At 47.9% G+C, this 15,203-nt stretch overlaps 2 protein-coding genes across 2 annotated transcripts; one reads left to right on the forward strand and one right to left on the reverse strand.

The window, feature by feature from the left end:
• The first annotated feature begins 770 nt into the window (after positions 1–770).
• LOC115401492 (polyadenylate-binding protein 1-like) lies at positions 771–3,906 on the forward strand. Its single transcript, XM_030109745.1, has 9 exons — positions 771–963; positions 1,120–1,313; positions 1,454–1,572; positions 1,662–1,801; positions 1,884–1,978; positions 2,062–2,199; positions 2,372–2,467; positions 2,661–2,866; positions 3,543–3,906. The coding sequence occupies exons 1-9, from the start codon at positions 771–773 to the stop codon at positions 3,904–3,906; spliced, it is 1,545 nt and encodes a 514-aa protein (XP_029965605.1).
• A 2,861-nt stretch (positions 3,907–6,767) lies between these two features.
• On the reverse strand, positions 6,768–11,561 carry mep1a.2 (meprin A, alpha (PABA peptide hydrolase), tandem duplicate 2). The gene is made up of 14 exons (XM_030109746.1): positions 11,499–11,561; positions 11,376–11,403; positions 11,240–11,290; positions 11,124–11,161; positions 10,975–11,050; positions 10,773–10,890; positions 10,448–10,623; positions 10,028–10,249; positions 9,705–9,851; positions 9,337–9,552; positions 8,758–9,204; positions 8,247–8,420; positions 7,942–8,167; positions 6,768–6,918 (listed from the first exon to the last, which is right to left on the reverse strand). Exons 1-14 carry the CDS (start codon positions 11,559–11,561, stop codon positions 6,768–6,770), a joined length of 2,133 nt encoding a protein of 710 aa, XP_029965606.1.
• Between the last annotated feature and the right edge of the window lie 3,642 nt (positions 11,562–15,203).

Raw genomic sequence — 15,203 nt, forward strand, 5'->3', positions numbered from 1 at the left:
AAATGCGTAAACTTTTGGATGTCAGCCAGAAAATCTCTCTCCAGAATGCATTGGAGCGGATGGGAGAAAAATCTGCACTCTCCTCAAACAAACGCATCTGGGGAGAGAAATTTTTGAGATAGAGAGAAAATGAAAGCATTGTGAGAATCACAAGGACTGTAGCTACGATTTGATGTATAATATGTTCAGATTGAGCCAGAAATGTGGGGGTGAGAGAACTCTACTGCATTAATACTGTCGTCAACATAATGTCCCCAACTGGTTTCCATAGCAACAGCGTGTGCAGATCACTATGGGGAATTTGATGACATCTACGTTGGAATGTTGAACCAAAGTGAAGCTGTGATGACATCACCAGAGCTGATGTACTGGACCTCCAGACTCAGCTCTCCATTCTGAACTATTCAGAGCTCCGGATCGGCACAGCGGCCTACTGAGGAGAGACATCACCCACCAGCGAGTTAGACACTTCTGACTGAGCTTCTGTTAGCGAGATCTTTCTGGATTTCAGTTTTAGAGCACATTTTGGACATAAGAGAATCTTCTGACAGTGTTTCATGAGTACATTTGGGCAGAAGAGAGAACCTTTAGAGCAGCGTTCACTGAGAGATGTAAGAAAACTTGTTTTTAAATGAGAGTTTCTATAAGTTTCCACTAAAACTGGGAATAGTATTTGTCATTGCTGTGATATTAGACACTTATGTAAATAATGACGTTCTGAACCAATGTCTTTTCAGTTGTCAGGTTCCAGGAAGAGAAAGACAATGATTATGGACCAGTTTGCGCCCATAAACCCTTCGGCTTCTCTCTATGTGGGAGACCTGCACCCCAGCACCACTGAGATGATGGTGTATGAGGCCTTCAGCCAGGTGGGGCCCGTCATCTCCGTGAGGATCTGCAGACACCGCCTGACCCGCCGCTCCCTTGGTTATGGTTTTGTGAACTTCCAGAACCGCCAAGATGGTGAGTTTTATCTTAACAAGCTCTAAAGGAGGCGCTGTGCCTCCAGAGTGTCTTTCTTCATGTTTTCAATCTTAGTCCTGTGTGATGCTGCATCTTGAGGGCGACCCTGTTAACAAGCTGTTGTTTTTTTTGTCTTTTCTTGTGGTCTGTGTGTAGCTGAGCAAGCCCTGGATGAATTGGCATTCACTTTGATCAACGGCCGGCCGGTCCGGATCATGTGGTGCCAACATAACCCCTCCCAGAGAGCCAGCGGAGCGGCCAACATCCTCATCAAGAACCTCGACAAGTCCATCGACAGCCTGGCCCTCCTGGACACCTTTTCAGCCTTCGGGACAGTGCTGTCCTGTAAAGTGAGTTCGGGGGCCTTGCTCTGTTGACATGTAGAGCGTTTACTTTGCATAACAGTCTTGAATCTTGTGGAGTTGATTGTTTTTGTGGAAATGCATGATGCTTGTGAATGTTTCTGACTCCTGACTCTTCCTCTTTCCAGGTGGCCTGTGACGACAACAACATCTCCAGGGGTTACGGCTACGTGCAGTTTGAAACTGCAGAGGCCGCTGAGCAGGCCACGAAGAGGCTGAACGGAATGCTCTTTAACGACCAGCAAGTGTAAGTGTGATTCTGTTCCTCAAACTGCTCCATCCTGCTACTGCAAGTTATGAAGGCAGGTTTATGTTTCATGATATTTTCTTCAACAGAACCATCGAACCGTTCCAGCCCTATGAGGACAGGGAGGCTGAGCTGGCCATACAGTCCAGGGAGTTTACCAACGTCTATGTCAAGAACTTTGGAGAGGACATGGATGATGGGAAGCTAAAAGAGCTCTTCAGCAGATACGGTAAGAGAGTCAGATTTAATCTCCACTCAGCATTCACAGCTGAGGATGTGAACCAATATTAATCATCTGCTGTTTATGACAGGACCAACATCCAGTGTCTGTGTGATGAGGGACGAGAACGGAGGGTCGAAGGGATTTGGATTTGCCCGGTTCGAGACACATGAGGACGCACAGAAGGTAAGAACCACTTCTGAGGACGACTGATGGATAGATGACACATTCTGCTTCAAATCACGATAACCATGTTTATTTCCTCCCAGGCGGTGGACGACCTTAACGGGAAATATTTAAACGGCCGGCAGCTGTTCGTGAGCCGAGCCCAGAGGAGAGGAGAGCGGCAGATCGAGCTCAGGCGCCGGTTTGAGCCCGAGACCCTGGATCGTGGGGCCAGGTATCAGGTCAGTATAGGTCACTGAACTCATGTGTCCGATCACTTTTTGAGGAGCAGATCCTTCACCCTCAGAATGAAAGTGGCAGAGCACCTTTGAGTCCAGGCTGTACTGTTTACAGAGAGTGAATGACTGTTATTCGGTTTGGCACTAACTTCTCCTTTGTCCTTGAATTAACTAGGGGGTCAACCTGTACATCCACAACTTGGACTCGGGCATGGACGAGGAGCGTCTGTACAGAGCTTTTAGTCCATTTGGAAACATCGTAAGCGTCAAGGTGAGCAGTCAAGTAGCAGTGAATTACAAACTTTAATGGAATTCTAACTCCTAATTCCTGTCGTATGTCAATACGTCTTGTGTAAACTAAGGTGACAGGCATTTTGAATGAGTAGGAACTCTGAGAAAGACGATGTTCAATTGAATTTTTTCATACCTGAACTGAAAGAGTTAAACTTGTGTCTCTTCCACAGGTGGTGAGAGAGGGGGAACGGTGCAAAGGATTTGGATTTGTATGTTTTTCGTCCCCAGAGGAGGCCAGCAAGGCCATGAAGGAGATGAACGGCCGTGTGTTGGGCACCAGGGCCCTCTATGTGGTGCTGGCCTGGGCTCGCCCCGGTGTCAGTCTCCAGCAGGGGCCCTGTATGCGACCCCGACGTGAGGTCTACATGGGACCCCGGTATAAGCCCTACATGAGACCCCGGCGGGAGCCACAGGTACACCCCCAGCAGCAGCCTCACCCAGACCTGCAGCAGCAGCCTCACCCAGACCTCCACCAGCCTCACCCACTGCTCCAGCAGCAGCCTCACCCAGACCCCCAGCAGCAGCCTCACCCAGACCGCCAGCAGCAGCCTCACCCAGACCCCCAGCAGCGGCCTCACCCAGACCGCCAGCAGCAGCCTCACCCAGACCTGCAGCAGCAGCCTCACCCACTGCTCCAGCAGCAGCCTCACCCAGACCTGCAGCAGCAGCCTCACCCACTGCTCCAGCAGCAGTCTCACCCAGACCTGCAGCAGCCTCACCCAGACCTCCAGCAGCAGCCTCACCCAGACCTGCAGCAGCCTCACCCACTGCTCCAGCAGCAGCCTCACCCAGACCTGCAGCAGCCTCACCCAGACCTCCAGCAGCAGCCTCACCCAGACCTGCAGCAGCAGTCTCACCCACACCTGCAGCAGCAGTCTCACCCAGACCTGCAGCAGCCTCACCCAGACCTCCAGCAGCAGCCTCACCCAGACCTGCAGCAGCCTCACCCAGACCTGCAGCAGCCTCACCCACTGCTCCAGCAGCAGCCTCACCCAGACCTGCAGCAGCAGCCTCACCCAGACCTCCAGTGCAAGGTGCTCCCACGTCCCCAGAATGGAGACCACCGACACCCCCAGCAGCAGCCTCACCCACACCAACAGTGGCGGCCCCGTGCACGTGCCCGACGTGAGCCCCACCAGCGTCCACAACATGGGCCCTACTTGCGCCCTCAGCGAGAGCGTAGCGCACGTTTCCAACGTGGGCCCCACACGCTCCCCCAGCAGGAGGCCCACTCATCCACCCAGTGGGAGCCTTGGGATTGCCCCAATTGTGGGTACAACATTCGGCCCCTTGATGAGCCCTGTGTGCAGCCCCAGCAAGATTCAAACGTGCACCCCCGGTATTGACCCTACATTCGGCCCCGGTTTGGACCCTGTCTACGAAGAGATGAAACTGTGTGTGAAACTGGAAAGATGAAGAAAGGGGAAAAAGACGACAAAAAGAAAGAAAGAAGCATCGAAGAAGCAAAACTGCCAACAAAAATGATTGATATCATTACAAACATAGGGAAGGAAGGAAAGAAAGAAAAAGAAATCAAGCATTGAAGAAGAAAAACCTCTGAAAACATTGATAAAACCTTCATTACAACCACAAAAGGAAGGGAAAAAAGAAAGAAGCATTGAAAAAGAAAAAAAATTACTATTTCTCTTGAAAACATTGAAAAAAAATAAACATTTGAATGCATCAAACAGCTGTTGAAGAATCTGTCTTTGATAAATGTAGTTTACATGATGGAAAAGGAGGAAGAAGAACTTCAGTCTGACTCCTGCAATACTTTAGCATCATTCCTCATTGAAACTTTAAAGGGGACATATTACGCTTTTTTCACTTTGTGAGGAGTTTCTTATAGCAGTATGTGTTGCCGTAGCCTAATTATGACGTTCAAATTTGAAAACTGTCTGTTCCCTCCCTGTCTTGCTGTTCTGAGGAGGGCTCGTCAGAGCCACTTTTTAGAGTGCTGAAACTCTGAACAAAGGATAAATTTGGGGTGAACGAACTTAAATCTTATGTTTTTGGGCTTCTGAGACCTACATGACATGACTGAAAAATAGCATAATATGTCCCCTTTAAGTTTTAGCAAATTTAAAATCAACCTACATCTGACACATAAAGCAGTCACTGAATTACAGACGGCAGTGTTTTCATGTGTCACAACAGTCATGCAGACATCAGGAGTCCTACCATCTTCTGCACTCGTTACAGAATCAATTCACTATTATCCACAAAGTAAAGAACCCTCATTGTCATTATTAAACACAATAAAGTGTTTTAAAGTCAAAAGTGAAAAACAAGCAGAAGTAGTCGACGGTGGTTGAGAAACACTTTTTTCAATAAAAACTCTGAGAGAACTAACAGAGCAAGCAGATTTCCAGCAGATAAAAACACACTGCTTGGCGCTGAGGCCTGCTGGCTGCAAAGTTATAGATCAGAACCTAAAAAAAATCAGTGAGAGACTTTGTGCGAATGTCACGGATGTCGTCCATTTGGGAGGACGCCATATAATCAACGTCACCTGGGGCCCTTGTATACGAGGATTGAACGTGGATCGCTTTGTCTGCCATCCATTTATACAAATGGATTTAATACGATTGTTTGTAATCGGATTGAAAAAACCACCCATGTAAACTGGACCAATGCTGCAGCAAGAGTTCTGACCAGAACCAGCAGGAGAAATATCAGCCCAATATTAGCTTCTCTTTACTGGCTTCCTGTTCCTTGAACAGGATTTAAAATCCTGCTTTTCACCGATAAAGCTCTTAATAACCAGGCCCCAACATAACTTAGGGTCTGTTCAGTATAGCCCTGTAAAATCCAGATTTTCCAGGGTGTGAAAGCTCCCCTGAACTCAGATCCAGATCTTTCAGGTAAGCTCTGGATCCCTCGAACTGCCCTGGTCTCAGAGAGACTATTGGTCCATTCACCAGCTGCAGAGGGAGGACGTCATGTGGACCTCATTGCATTTGAACAGCAGGATGAACAAAGCCAACAGTGCGAAGAAGCAAATAAAGAGTCAAACTGCCTGGTGGGCAGACGAGGAGTGATGAGTGGTGAGCGCTTTCGGTCCACACCAATCGAATGAGCTGTATTTCTTCTTCTGCCTGTCTGGTCAGTGATCATTTTGGCTGACGGCCCCCACAAATGAGCAGCTGCATGAAGTTGTCATGGCGTTTTGTCCAAGGTGTTAAAATTCTCATCCTCTCCCTTCCCAAGAGAACCGGGTGCCGGTGAAAGCAACCTTAGACAGGAACACTTAGTTCTCAGAGTGCTGCTTGCTGGAGATTCCTCGGTTCTCTTAAAGTAGAAAATGCAGTGGAATGCTGCCAAGCACTTCTGCCAGTGGGGGGACGTGGGATAATGACTCCCGATTAAAAAAACAAATGGATGACCGATTACCTTAACTCCAATCCCAATTTACACGCATGCACACTCTTTCTGTGTTTAATCTTCTCAGGCGATCGGCACCAGGCTCAGTGAACTGTGCCGCTCGGACAGTGAGAGTCCCGCCAACATCCTGGGATACGCTTATGATGAAGAGACCAAGCGAAGAATGCGAAAGGAAGATGAGGAAGAGGAATATTTGGATGACGGTGAATGAGAGCATTGAAAGATGTTCTATTTCATCCCTACAAACTGCCAGAAGACAGTGCAGAAAGCGCTGAATGTCCCTTCATGCGTGTGCAGTTTGGGTCTGTATATCAACAGCAACACCTGTGACCTCTCAGTGACCCTGAGAGGTATTAAATTCCAGTGTCACCTCAGGTTTCTTCTTTTGTTCTCGCGTGCAGTTTGCATACAATTGAAGATTACGGGATGAGCCTATATGGTTTTATACTGTGTTGCTGGGAGTCTTGTAAACGTGGGTCGGAGCAGCAAAATTCACCCTACAAAGGCTGCGATGGCGGTTACCCCCTTACTTCGCTCAACTCCTCCGCCTGGGGTGGATTGAGCCTCCCACCAGCCACTGCTCCCTCATAGAAAGAACAACTTCTTCTGCAGAGAGTCTGAATTTCCTTTATACACTGTCCATAAAAAAATCCAAAGCTTGAAATAATCAGTTCAACAATCTTCCTTAAACTTTGATATTTATTGAAAATTAAGCCAAAACCATGGTGACTGACAGTCAGTGTTGTCAGGTTATATTTAATATCAGCAAATAGTCTTTTATCACATGAATAAATTATCAACAAATAGTCTTTTGTCACATGAATAAATGAAGCAATAGGTATTATATTCCTTGGGCGTAATGTGGCCCCTGGACTGAAATGAGTAAATATGTTTCATTGAGCTCTCCTGATAACACTGAAGATGGCCAGAGTCAGGACGACCATCCCTACAGCGCCGCCGACCAGCGCTCCAAGGACGCTGCGGTCTATCATCTGGATTTCACACCTGGGACCGGCGTAGAAGGTGGCCTGGCTCGTCGCACATCTGCAAAACCAGCAGACCAGAACTTTACTGAGTCCGATTTAAATCACATAGAAGTCTGTGCACTTCAAAGCACTGAGCAGCATTAGTATCTCATGATCTTATCACAGTAGAAGTCGCTTGTGGTATCAGAAAAAGGATTAAATTGTGTATACAAAAGGTACATTTTTGGAATTAATTTCTAATATTATGTTTAAAAATTATATCCACGTTATAAAAATGTTTCTGAATGAAGAAAAAAAATCTTAGAAATGTGTCTACATTAAAGGTCATTTCTGGTTTGTTCATAGTGGAATGAAAATCTACTCTGATCTATCAGCACAGGGTGAATTGAGGCATACTGGTGAAATGACTGTTCCTTTATTCAATGTTCATGTTTGCTATGGGTTTTTGGGAGGATTGTTCATTCACAGGCGCCACCTTCACTGGTGAAAAATGAAGTCAATGTGCAAGTGCAGAAGAACTGTAATTCCGGGGAAATTCCAGCAGGGGGCGACAATGTTGGTTTCAAAAAGTGCCCGATTCTCATTAGAGCCCATTCAAAAATTCAGAAATTTCATAATGCAAATAAAGATATGAGGGTTCAGAGCACAGTTTGCTCTCTAAGGCTATTTATACAACCATACCGGCTCCACCAGTAATCTGTTGATTTTATCTTATGACTTAAAATTTTTAAAGGGATTTCAGACGCCATGAGTAACGTCACGTAAGCTCCATCCATCTTTGGTATAACGTCAATGTGAATTCATTGTTAATGTCTCAATGATATGCTATTACTTTGTTACCCGGAAACAAAGACAGAGATTTAGAGTTGGAGTTATTTATATAGCATAATACTATTATTTACTGGTCCAACCCAGCTGCAGTATGCAGCTGAAATACCAACATTAAACATTGGTAGTTTAAAAATTACAAATCTGACACTCTCTCAATTTCTGGCAAACAAAAAGAGTTCTGACTTCCACAGCTTGAGATTGTGTTAAATGATTTAAAACTGTGATCCGGATATCTGTAAATGTTCCACACCTGCAGTAGGCTTTCCCCTCGATCTCCACACACACGCCGCCGTTCAGACACAGGTTCGCATGGCAGGGGTTGACAGACCGTGCTTCCCTGTGTTTCGGGGCCTCCACTCTCACTTCCTGTTCATCCACTGCTTCCTCGAGTGAGATTTCACTCCCTGTTTCACTCCCTGTTGCAGCTGGTGTGGCTGGGATGACTGGGACCTCAGTCTCAATCAAATGTGTCAGATCTGTGAAAACATCAGATGTTAAAGATAAACAGATAAACTTAAAGAAAGCCCAACGACCGGGTTTGGTTTCTGTCGTCACCATTGAAGTCAGCTGTGATAATCAGGTCGTTGTTCTTGAGGAAGCTCCTTCTCTGGAGTTGCTGATGAGAGATGAAGGTGCTCCAGCCGTAGTCTCTACTGCGGTAACATTTACAGGCTTCATCGAACACTGCTCCCGATGCCGCTGTTGGTTTGTTCCAGCGGGAATGAGAGTCTAACAGAGACAGGAAACATAAAGGTTTCAAGTCTGAAGTCGAACCATGAGAGTGACAACAATAATTAAAGGAATGAGGAGGGGGAGGGTCAAAGTTAGTGTTGTATTTTCTTCACTTGTTCTGTGATAGTGCAAACAATCACAACATTCAACCTGTCAGTTGCTCAACAAGATCTCTGACACAATGACAGCTGTGCTTTGCTGTCGGCAGAGAAAACTGCTAGACCCTGGACCTCTCTGGTCTGGGGGGGATTTTGCTCCTCAAACTTCAAAGCTGTAAAATCAATGAAAGGAAGAAAATAAAGGAAAGGAGTGTTTGCTTATCTTCAGGTCTCACCTGTAGTGAAAGTTCTTGTAGAAGACATTCTATTTTTAACATCTGGAACTTGGTCCATAACAACAAACGTTGCCTGTCTGTTTTGTACGGGCCACTCCAGCACCGCATCGTCTTCCCCGCTGCAAAGGTGAAAAGTCACACCAACGTAGTCGGGGTACTCGGCACTTCGTCCATTTGGATAAATGCTGATACCGAATGAGTAGCCTTCAGAGTTCTGGAAACATCTGCTCTTTATTGCCGTGCCAAGAGCAGTCTTGGCGAGGACATCACTGAAGTTGTGGATTTGCCAAACTGCGCTGGGGCAAACAGTCTCGGTGAGGGTGATGTCGTCAATCAGGATTGCCCCCGAGGAGCTGGAAGACCCTCTGATGCCCTGGAAGAAGTATCGGAACTTCTCTGTGACTTTAAGACTCACGTGGGCAATTTTCCAGGCATCGTCTCCGTCGCCTGAGACAAAAGACAGAAACCATTCATCAGCTTCCTCCGTGAAGGATTGTGCACCATGAAGGTAATCCCAAGAGAAGTCAACCAAGACATTCAAAAAGTGACTTTCCTTCCAAGCGTCCAGCTGTGAAATACCTGTAATGGTGTGGATCTTGCGGGTACTCCGAACCGTCCCTGTGCCGTCGTCAGTCCTGACCCATATCACCAGTTTGTCCCCGGCTGCTCCGCTCATCTTATAGAAGAACTGCAGGCACTGCTCCTCTCTGGTGGGGTAGAGGATCCGGGACTCCAGGATGGCGCTTCTGCCAACTGGCCCGGAAGACGTATCGAACTTCATGAAATAGCCAGAATCTAAAAATAAAATTTAAAAAGCAAAGCGTACAATGTAACTGAAGCAGTTTTCCTGGAAATACCTGTTATGATCAAAGCCCCATTGAAACGATATTTTCAAGTGAAAATGTAGCATTTCGGACTGACATGGTTTAATAACTTGGGTCCAGTACCTCTGCAGAGTCCGACCAGCGTGTGATCTTCATCGCCTGCACGGCTCAGAGTCTGAACCCAGTCGGCGGCGTCGCCGTCGTTCTGGATCATCCCGCAGATGTTGATCAGCTCGAACGAACACTGGTCCAGCAGAGTATGTGTGTTGGCTGCAACAGGATGGGCGTGAATGCTTAAAACCTAAAGCGCTGCGCGGCCACAATCATCATGGTAACCTCCATTCTAACAAGGAAAGTACCATCCTATGCACACATAAGCAGCTATTCTCATCAATAACAGGCGATTTCTGCCTTCCATCAAGTTGTCGGACAACAGCAAAACTCACCACAGCTGTACATGCGGTTGAGCCTGGTGATATCCACTTCACTGAAGTCGAACCTCTGGCCGATCACCTCGTTGAAGTAGGGAATGGTGGTGGTGATGGTGGGGATGCTGTCGTTCTTGTTGAAGGAAAACGGTCTGTAGTGCATGACGGACTCGTAGTCGTACGGTGTGTTCAAGTCAGTGATGAAGTTGTCCTCGTACTTGTTGAAATTGTGTTCCTTCCCTGCGTGCACAGAAACACATCAAATACACAACATACATTGGGCCTTATGTTTGCTCAGAGCATCAGAGAGCCTGGACGGAGTTGGTTATTGCTCTATTGCTAACAGATACTTTTGAGATAGCCTGGTAAATGATTCTGGACACATTGCCTATAACTGTGGTGAAGGTCAGCCTAATCTGCAAGTCACTGGAGACTCACCTTCTTCAATCTGATCCCACCAGATTTGGACGTAGTCGTCCCTGTCTGAGCGGGACTGCTCGTGGTAGAAGCCCAGAGCGTGGAGGAGCTCGTGCTCCACCACGGCCTTGGTGTCACATCCGGCCCCGATGGACAGTTCCTGTCCCGTTTTATCATCTCCGACATACGACCAGCATCTGATTGGTTGGGATTGAAAGCAAACTGCGTGGTTATTGTTGATCGCACAGTGACTTTACAGCCATTGCATCAGCTCTTTCTAATCTTTAATCCTTGATGACACCTTAATTTGAAGTTGAGCTCTGTCCTGAGGGAATCTGACGCTCACCCTGACAGCTTCTTGAAGGTGATGTAGGTGCTCTCTCCCTCGTAGGGTTTGAAATCCACGCAGGATCTCAAGCGGTACTCCTCGAAAGCCTGGAGAATCACCCCCTTGGCGTTCAGGTCTAAGACGACAGGAATCAGTTTCCAAATCAGTACACTTTAATCAAGACACAGGAGTAGAAAGGTTTCCCATCATGCACGTGTACCTAGTGAGTCCGTTAAGATGTAGGGGATGGGAAACTGCCATCTCCTCGTTTCATCTAAGATTGCATTTCTGCTGTGCTGCAGGAGACAACGGAGGAGTTCAGACACCGAGACGTTCTCAATAAAACCACCCGACACTCTGTAGACTTACATCACCAGCAATGTCTCCTTGGAACAAGTGTCCCAGCTCTAGAGAAACGCGAGAGACACGGTAGAATTAGAGTTTTTACAAAAATGCAACAACTCTGATCATCTGAGAAGGAATACCTCTGTTGATCTCTGGTATGTCGTCTCTCAGTTCACCTGCATCTGCTTCGTCTCCTGGAGGGCAAACGAGTTGTTTGAGGTAGAAAGACTACAAATATTTTATTTATATAAAATTTTTTAAAAAAAGTTGACAAACCACTTGTTGGTGCTGGAATAGCTTGCACCTATAAAAACAAGAGCAGATATGCTTAATTTAGTGTATTTAATATGCTTATTTAACCATCTTTCCTTGTAATTTGAGATGATTTCTGTTCCCTACCTTCAAAACCATCAGTACTCCGATCAGCACGGCGGCTTTCCTCAAGCTGCCTCCGATCCCCATGGCGTTCCTCGGGTGGAAATGTGCTTCTCAGATTCCAGTGTGAACAGAAAAAGAGGAACTTTGATCAGTGTGATGATCGATCAATGAGTAACGGACACTTCACACGTGTTCTCGAGGTTAATGTCTTGTTTCTGCAGATGATTACAGCAGTCAAGTGTTAAAGAGCAGAGTTTGTTTCTGCTTTCACCATGAACCGGTGTGTGTGAGTGTGTGTGTGTGTGTGTGTGTGTGTGTGTGTGTGTGTGTGTGTGTGTGTGTTCTCGTATTTCTATCCTTGTTGGGGCCAAATGTCCCCACAAGGATAGCAAAACGTGGAACGACGTGCCTTGTGGGGACCTTTTTCCGGTCCTAAGTAGGAGAAACAGTGTTTTCTTGACCATGTTGTTGTTACTGAAAAAAGTAAAAGTGCAAAAACATTTCTTTAGGGTTAGGCTTTGTTGTGGTGTGGGTTAGGGTTAGGGTAAGGGTCAGGGTTAGGGGCGAGACATGAATGGGAGTCAATGGACGGTCCCCACAAGGATAGAAATACAAGACCGTGCGTGTGTGTGTGTGTGTGTGTGTGTGTGTGTGTGTGTGTGTGTGTGTGTGTGTGTGTGTGTGTTTTCCATCAGCATCACTTTTGGAAAACAGCTCAGTCTGATTTTGGATCCTGCCAGGGTCAAGTTTTGAAAATATGTCTTGAATCCTCCAGATTTCACTGGTAACTCCACTGAATTTGTTTTTAATATTCGAATCACGTCATTATGAAATCACAGGACCGCTGAGCTGATAAAATCACCCCCACCTGCGTCACATCCACCTGGACTTTTCACGCATTGCACCCTGCTTATAAAACAGATATAAACAGAGTGCTGATCAGTCATTCTGCTGTGCCATTACTCCTGTGTTATCTGATAAGGATCTTGACAATGCTTCTCGCTATCTTTCTTCTCGCTGTCATTGTGCTGTGATCCCAGTTCAATAAAAAAGAAACTGCACAGTTTAACAGATTGTTGTTGCAGTTTAATCATCTCCAAAGATCAATCCTTTTCTTCTTCCTCTGGTCTGAAAATGACTAGTTTTGAGATATTTTTAAAAATATACAGTATATATACAGAGAAGAAGGTGATGCAAATCCCTGAGAGTCTCAGTGGCCTCCAGGATGTCTGTTTGTGTAAATCAGACCTTATAAATAGATGAGAACATTAAGATTTAACGTGGAACTCTCCATTTCAGTGATGTTGCTTTAGTTTAAATGGCTCTTATCAAAAAGTGTGTGATCAAAGAAGGAACATGAAAGAAAAAAATGTTCTGAAAGCATGAACAGGGTAAACTGAACATGGATAAAGTCGCTATTGATTCCCTGGGATGGATGAGTTTGTTTATATATTTGGACTGGGACAAGAGGAAGAAATGAGGAAGAGAAAGTTTCATTCTTCCATCCATCCATACATCCATCCACCCATCTTCAACCACTTATCCGGGGCCGGGTCACGGGGGCAGCAGTCTCAGCAGAGATGCCCAGACTTCCCTGTCCCCAGACACTTCCTCCAGCTCCTCTGGGAGGATCCCAAGGTGTTCCCAGGCCAGCCGAGAGACATAGTCTCTCCAGGGTGTCCTGGGTCTTCCCCGGGGTCGCCTCCCAGTGGGACATGCCCGGAACACCTCCCTAGGGAGGCGTCCAGGAGGCATCCTAACCAGATGCCCGAGCCACCTCAGCTGGCCCCTCTCGACTGAGCTCCTCACCCTATCTCTAAGGGAGCGCCCAGCCACCCTACGGAGGAAACTCATTTCGGCCACTTGTATCCGGGATCTTGTCCTTTCGGTCATGACCCAAAGCTCATGACCATAGATGAGGGTGGGAACGTAGATTGACCGGTAAATCGAGAGCTTCGCCTTTTGGCTCAGCTCTCTCTTCACCACAACGGACCGATACAACGACTGCATCACTGCAGCCGCTGCACCGATCCGCCTGTCAATCTCACGCTCCATCTGTCCCTCACTCATGAACAAGACCCCAAGATATTTAAACTCCTCCACCTGGGCCAGAGTCTCTCCACCGACCTGGAGAGGGCAAGCCACCTTGTTCCGGTCGAGGACCATGGCCTCAGATTTGGAGGTGCTGATCCTCATTCCTGTCGCTTCACACTCGGCTGCGAACCGCCCCAGTGCATGCTGTAGGTCCGGGTTCGATGAAGCCAACAGGACAACATCATCTGCAAAAAGCAGAGATGAAATCCTGTGGTTCCCGGACCGGAGCCCCTCCGGCTCCTGGCTGCACCTTGAAATTCTGTCCATAAAAATGATGAACAGAACCGGTGACAAAGGGCAGCCCTGCCGGAGTCCAACATGCACCGGGAACAGGTCCAACTTACTGCCGGCAATGCGGACCAGACTCCTACTCCGGTCATACAAAGACCGGACGGTCCTTAACAAGGGGCCCCGGACTCCGTATTCCCGGAGCACCCCCTACAAGACACCATGAGGGACGTGGTTGAACACCTTCTCCAAGTCCACAAAACACGTGTAGACTGGTTGGGCAAACTCCCACGAGCCCTCGAGCACCCTATGGAGGGTAGAGATGGTCCACTGTTCCACGACCAGGACGAAAACCGCATTGTTCCTCCTGAATCCGAGGTTCAGCTATCGGTTGGATCCTCCTCTCCAGTACACTGGAATAAACTTTCCCGGGGAGGCTGAGGAGTGTGATCCCCGTATAGTTGGAGCACATCCTCCGGTCCACCTTTTTAAATAGGGGGACCACCACCCCGGTCTGCCAATCCAGAGGCACCGTCCCCGACCGCCACGCGATGTTGCAGAGACGTGTCAACCAAGACAGTCCCTGCACATCCAGAGACTTGAGGCACTCAGGGCGAATCTCGTCCACCCCCGGTGCCTTGCCACCGAGGAGCTTACCAACCACCTCAATGACTTCGGCTTGGGTGATGGACGAGTCCACCTCTGAGACCTCAGCCTCTGCTTCCTCCACGGAAGACGTGGCGACGGGATTAAGGAGGTCCTCAAAGTATTCCTTCCACCGTCCTATGATATCCCCAGTTGAGGTCAGCAACTCCCCACTTCCACTGTAAACAGTGTTGGCGGAGACCTGCTTTCCCCTCCTGAGGCGCCGACCGATAGTCCTCCTCCATGGCCTCCCCAAACTCCTCCCAGATCCGAGTTTTTGCCTCCACAACCATGCGGGCTGCAGTTCACTTGGCCTGCTGGTACCTGTCAGCTGCTTCTGGAGTCCCATGAGCCAACAAGGCTCGACAGAACTCCTTCTTCAGTTTGATGGCAGCCGTCACTTCCGGTGTCCACCACCGGGTTCGGGGGTTGCCGCCATGACAGGCACCAGAGACGTTACGACCACAGCTCCGGGCAGCCGCTTCGACAATGGAGGTGGAGAACATGGTCCACTCGGACTCAATGTCCCCAGCCTCCCTCGGGACATGAGAGAAGCTCTCCCGGAGGTGGGAGTTGAAAGCCATGCTGACAGAGGGTTCCACCAGACGTTCCCAACAGACCCTCACAACACGTTTGGGTCTGCCAAGTCTGTCCGGTTTCCTCCTCCGCCAGCGAATCCAACTCACCACCAGGTGGTGATCGGTCGACAGCTCTGCTCCTCTCTTCACCGAGTGTCCAAAACACGTGGCCGGAGGTCAG

Source organism: Salarias fasciatus, chromosome 15, assembly GCF_902148845.1.
Source record: "Salarias fasciatus chromosome 15, fSalaFa1.1, whole genome shotgun sequence".
NCBI classification, from domain to species: domain Eukaryota; kingdom Metazoa; phylum Chordata; class Actinopteri; order Blenniiformes; family Blenniidae; genus Salarias; species Salarias fasciatus.

Coding starts and splice junctions, on each gene's coding strand:
- LOC115401492 (XM_030109745.1), top strand. CDS start 771: ATGGACCAGTTTGCGCCCATAAACCCTTCGGCTTCTCTCTATGTGGGA. Junction 1,314..1,453: donor GGACAGTGCTGTCCTGTAAA/GTGAGTTCGGGG, acceptor TCCTCTTTCCAG/GTGGCCTGTGACGACAACAA. Junction 2,200..2,371: donor ATCGTGGGGCCAGGTATCAG/GTCAGTATAGGT, acceptor TGAATTAACTAG/GGGGTCAACCTGTACATCCA.
- mep1a.2 (XM_030109746.1), bottom strand. CDS start 11,561: ATGGGGATCGGAGGCAGCTTGAGGAAAGCCGCCGTGCTGATCGGAGTA. Junction 11,162..11,239: donor CATACCAGAGATCAACAGAG/GTATTCCTTCTC, acceptor GCGTTTCTCTAG/AGCTGGGACACTTGTTCCAA. Junction 9,553..9,704: donor GCTGGTCGGACTCTGCAGAG/GTACTGGACCCA, acceptor TTTTATTTTTAG/ATTCTGGCTATTTCATGAAG.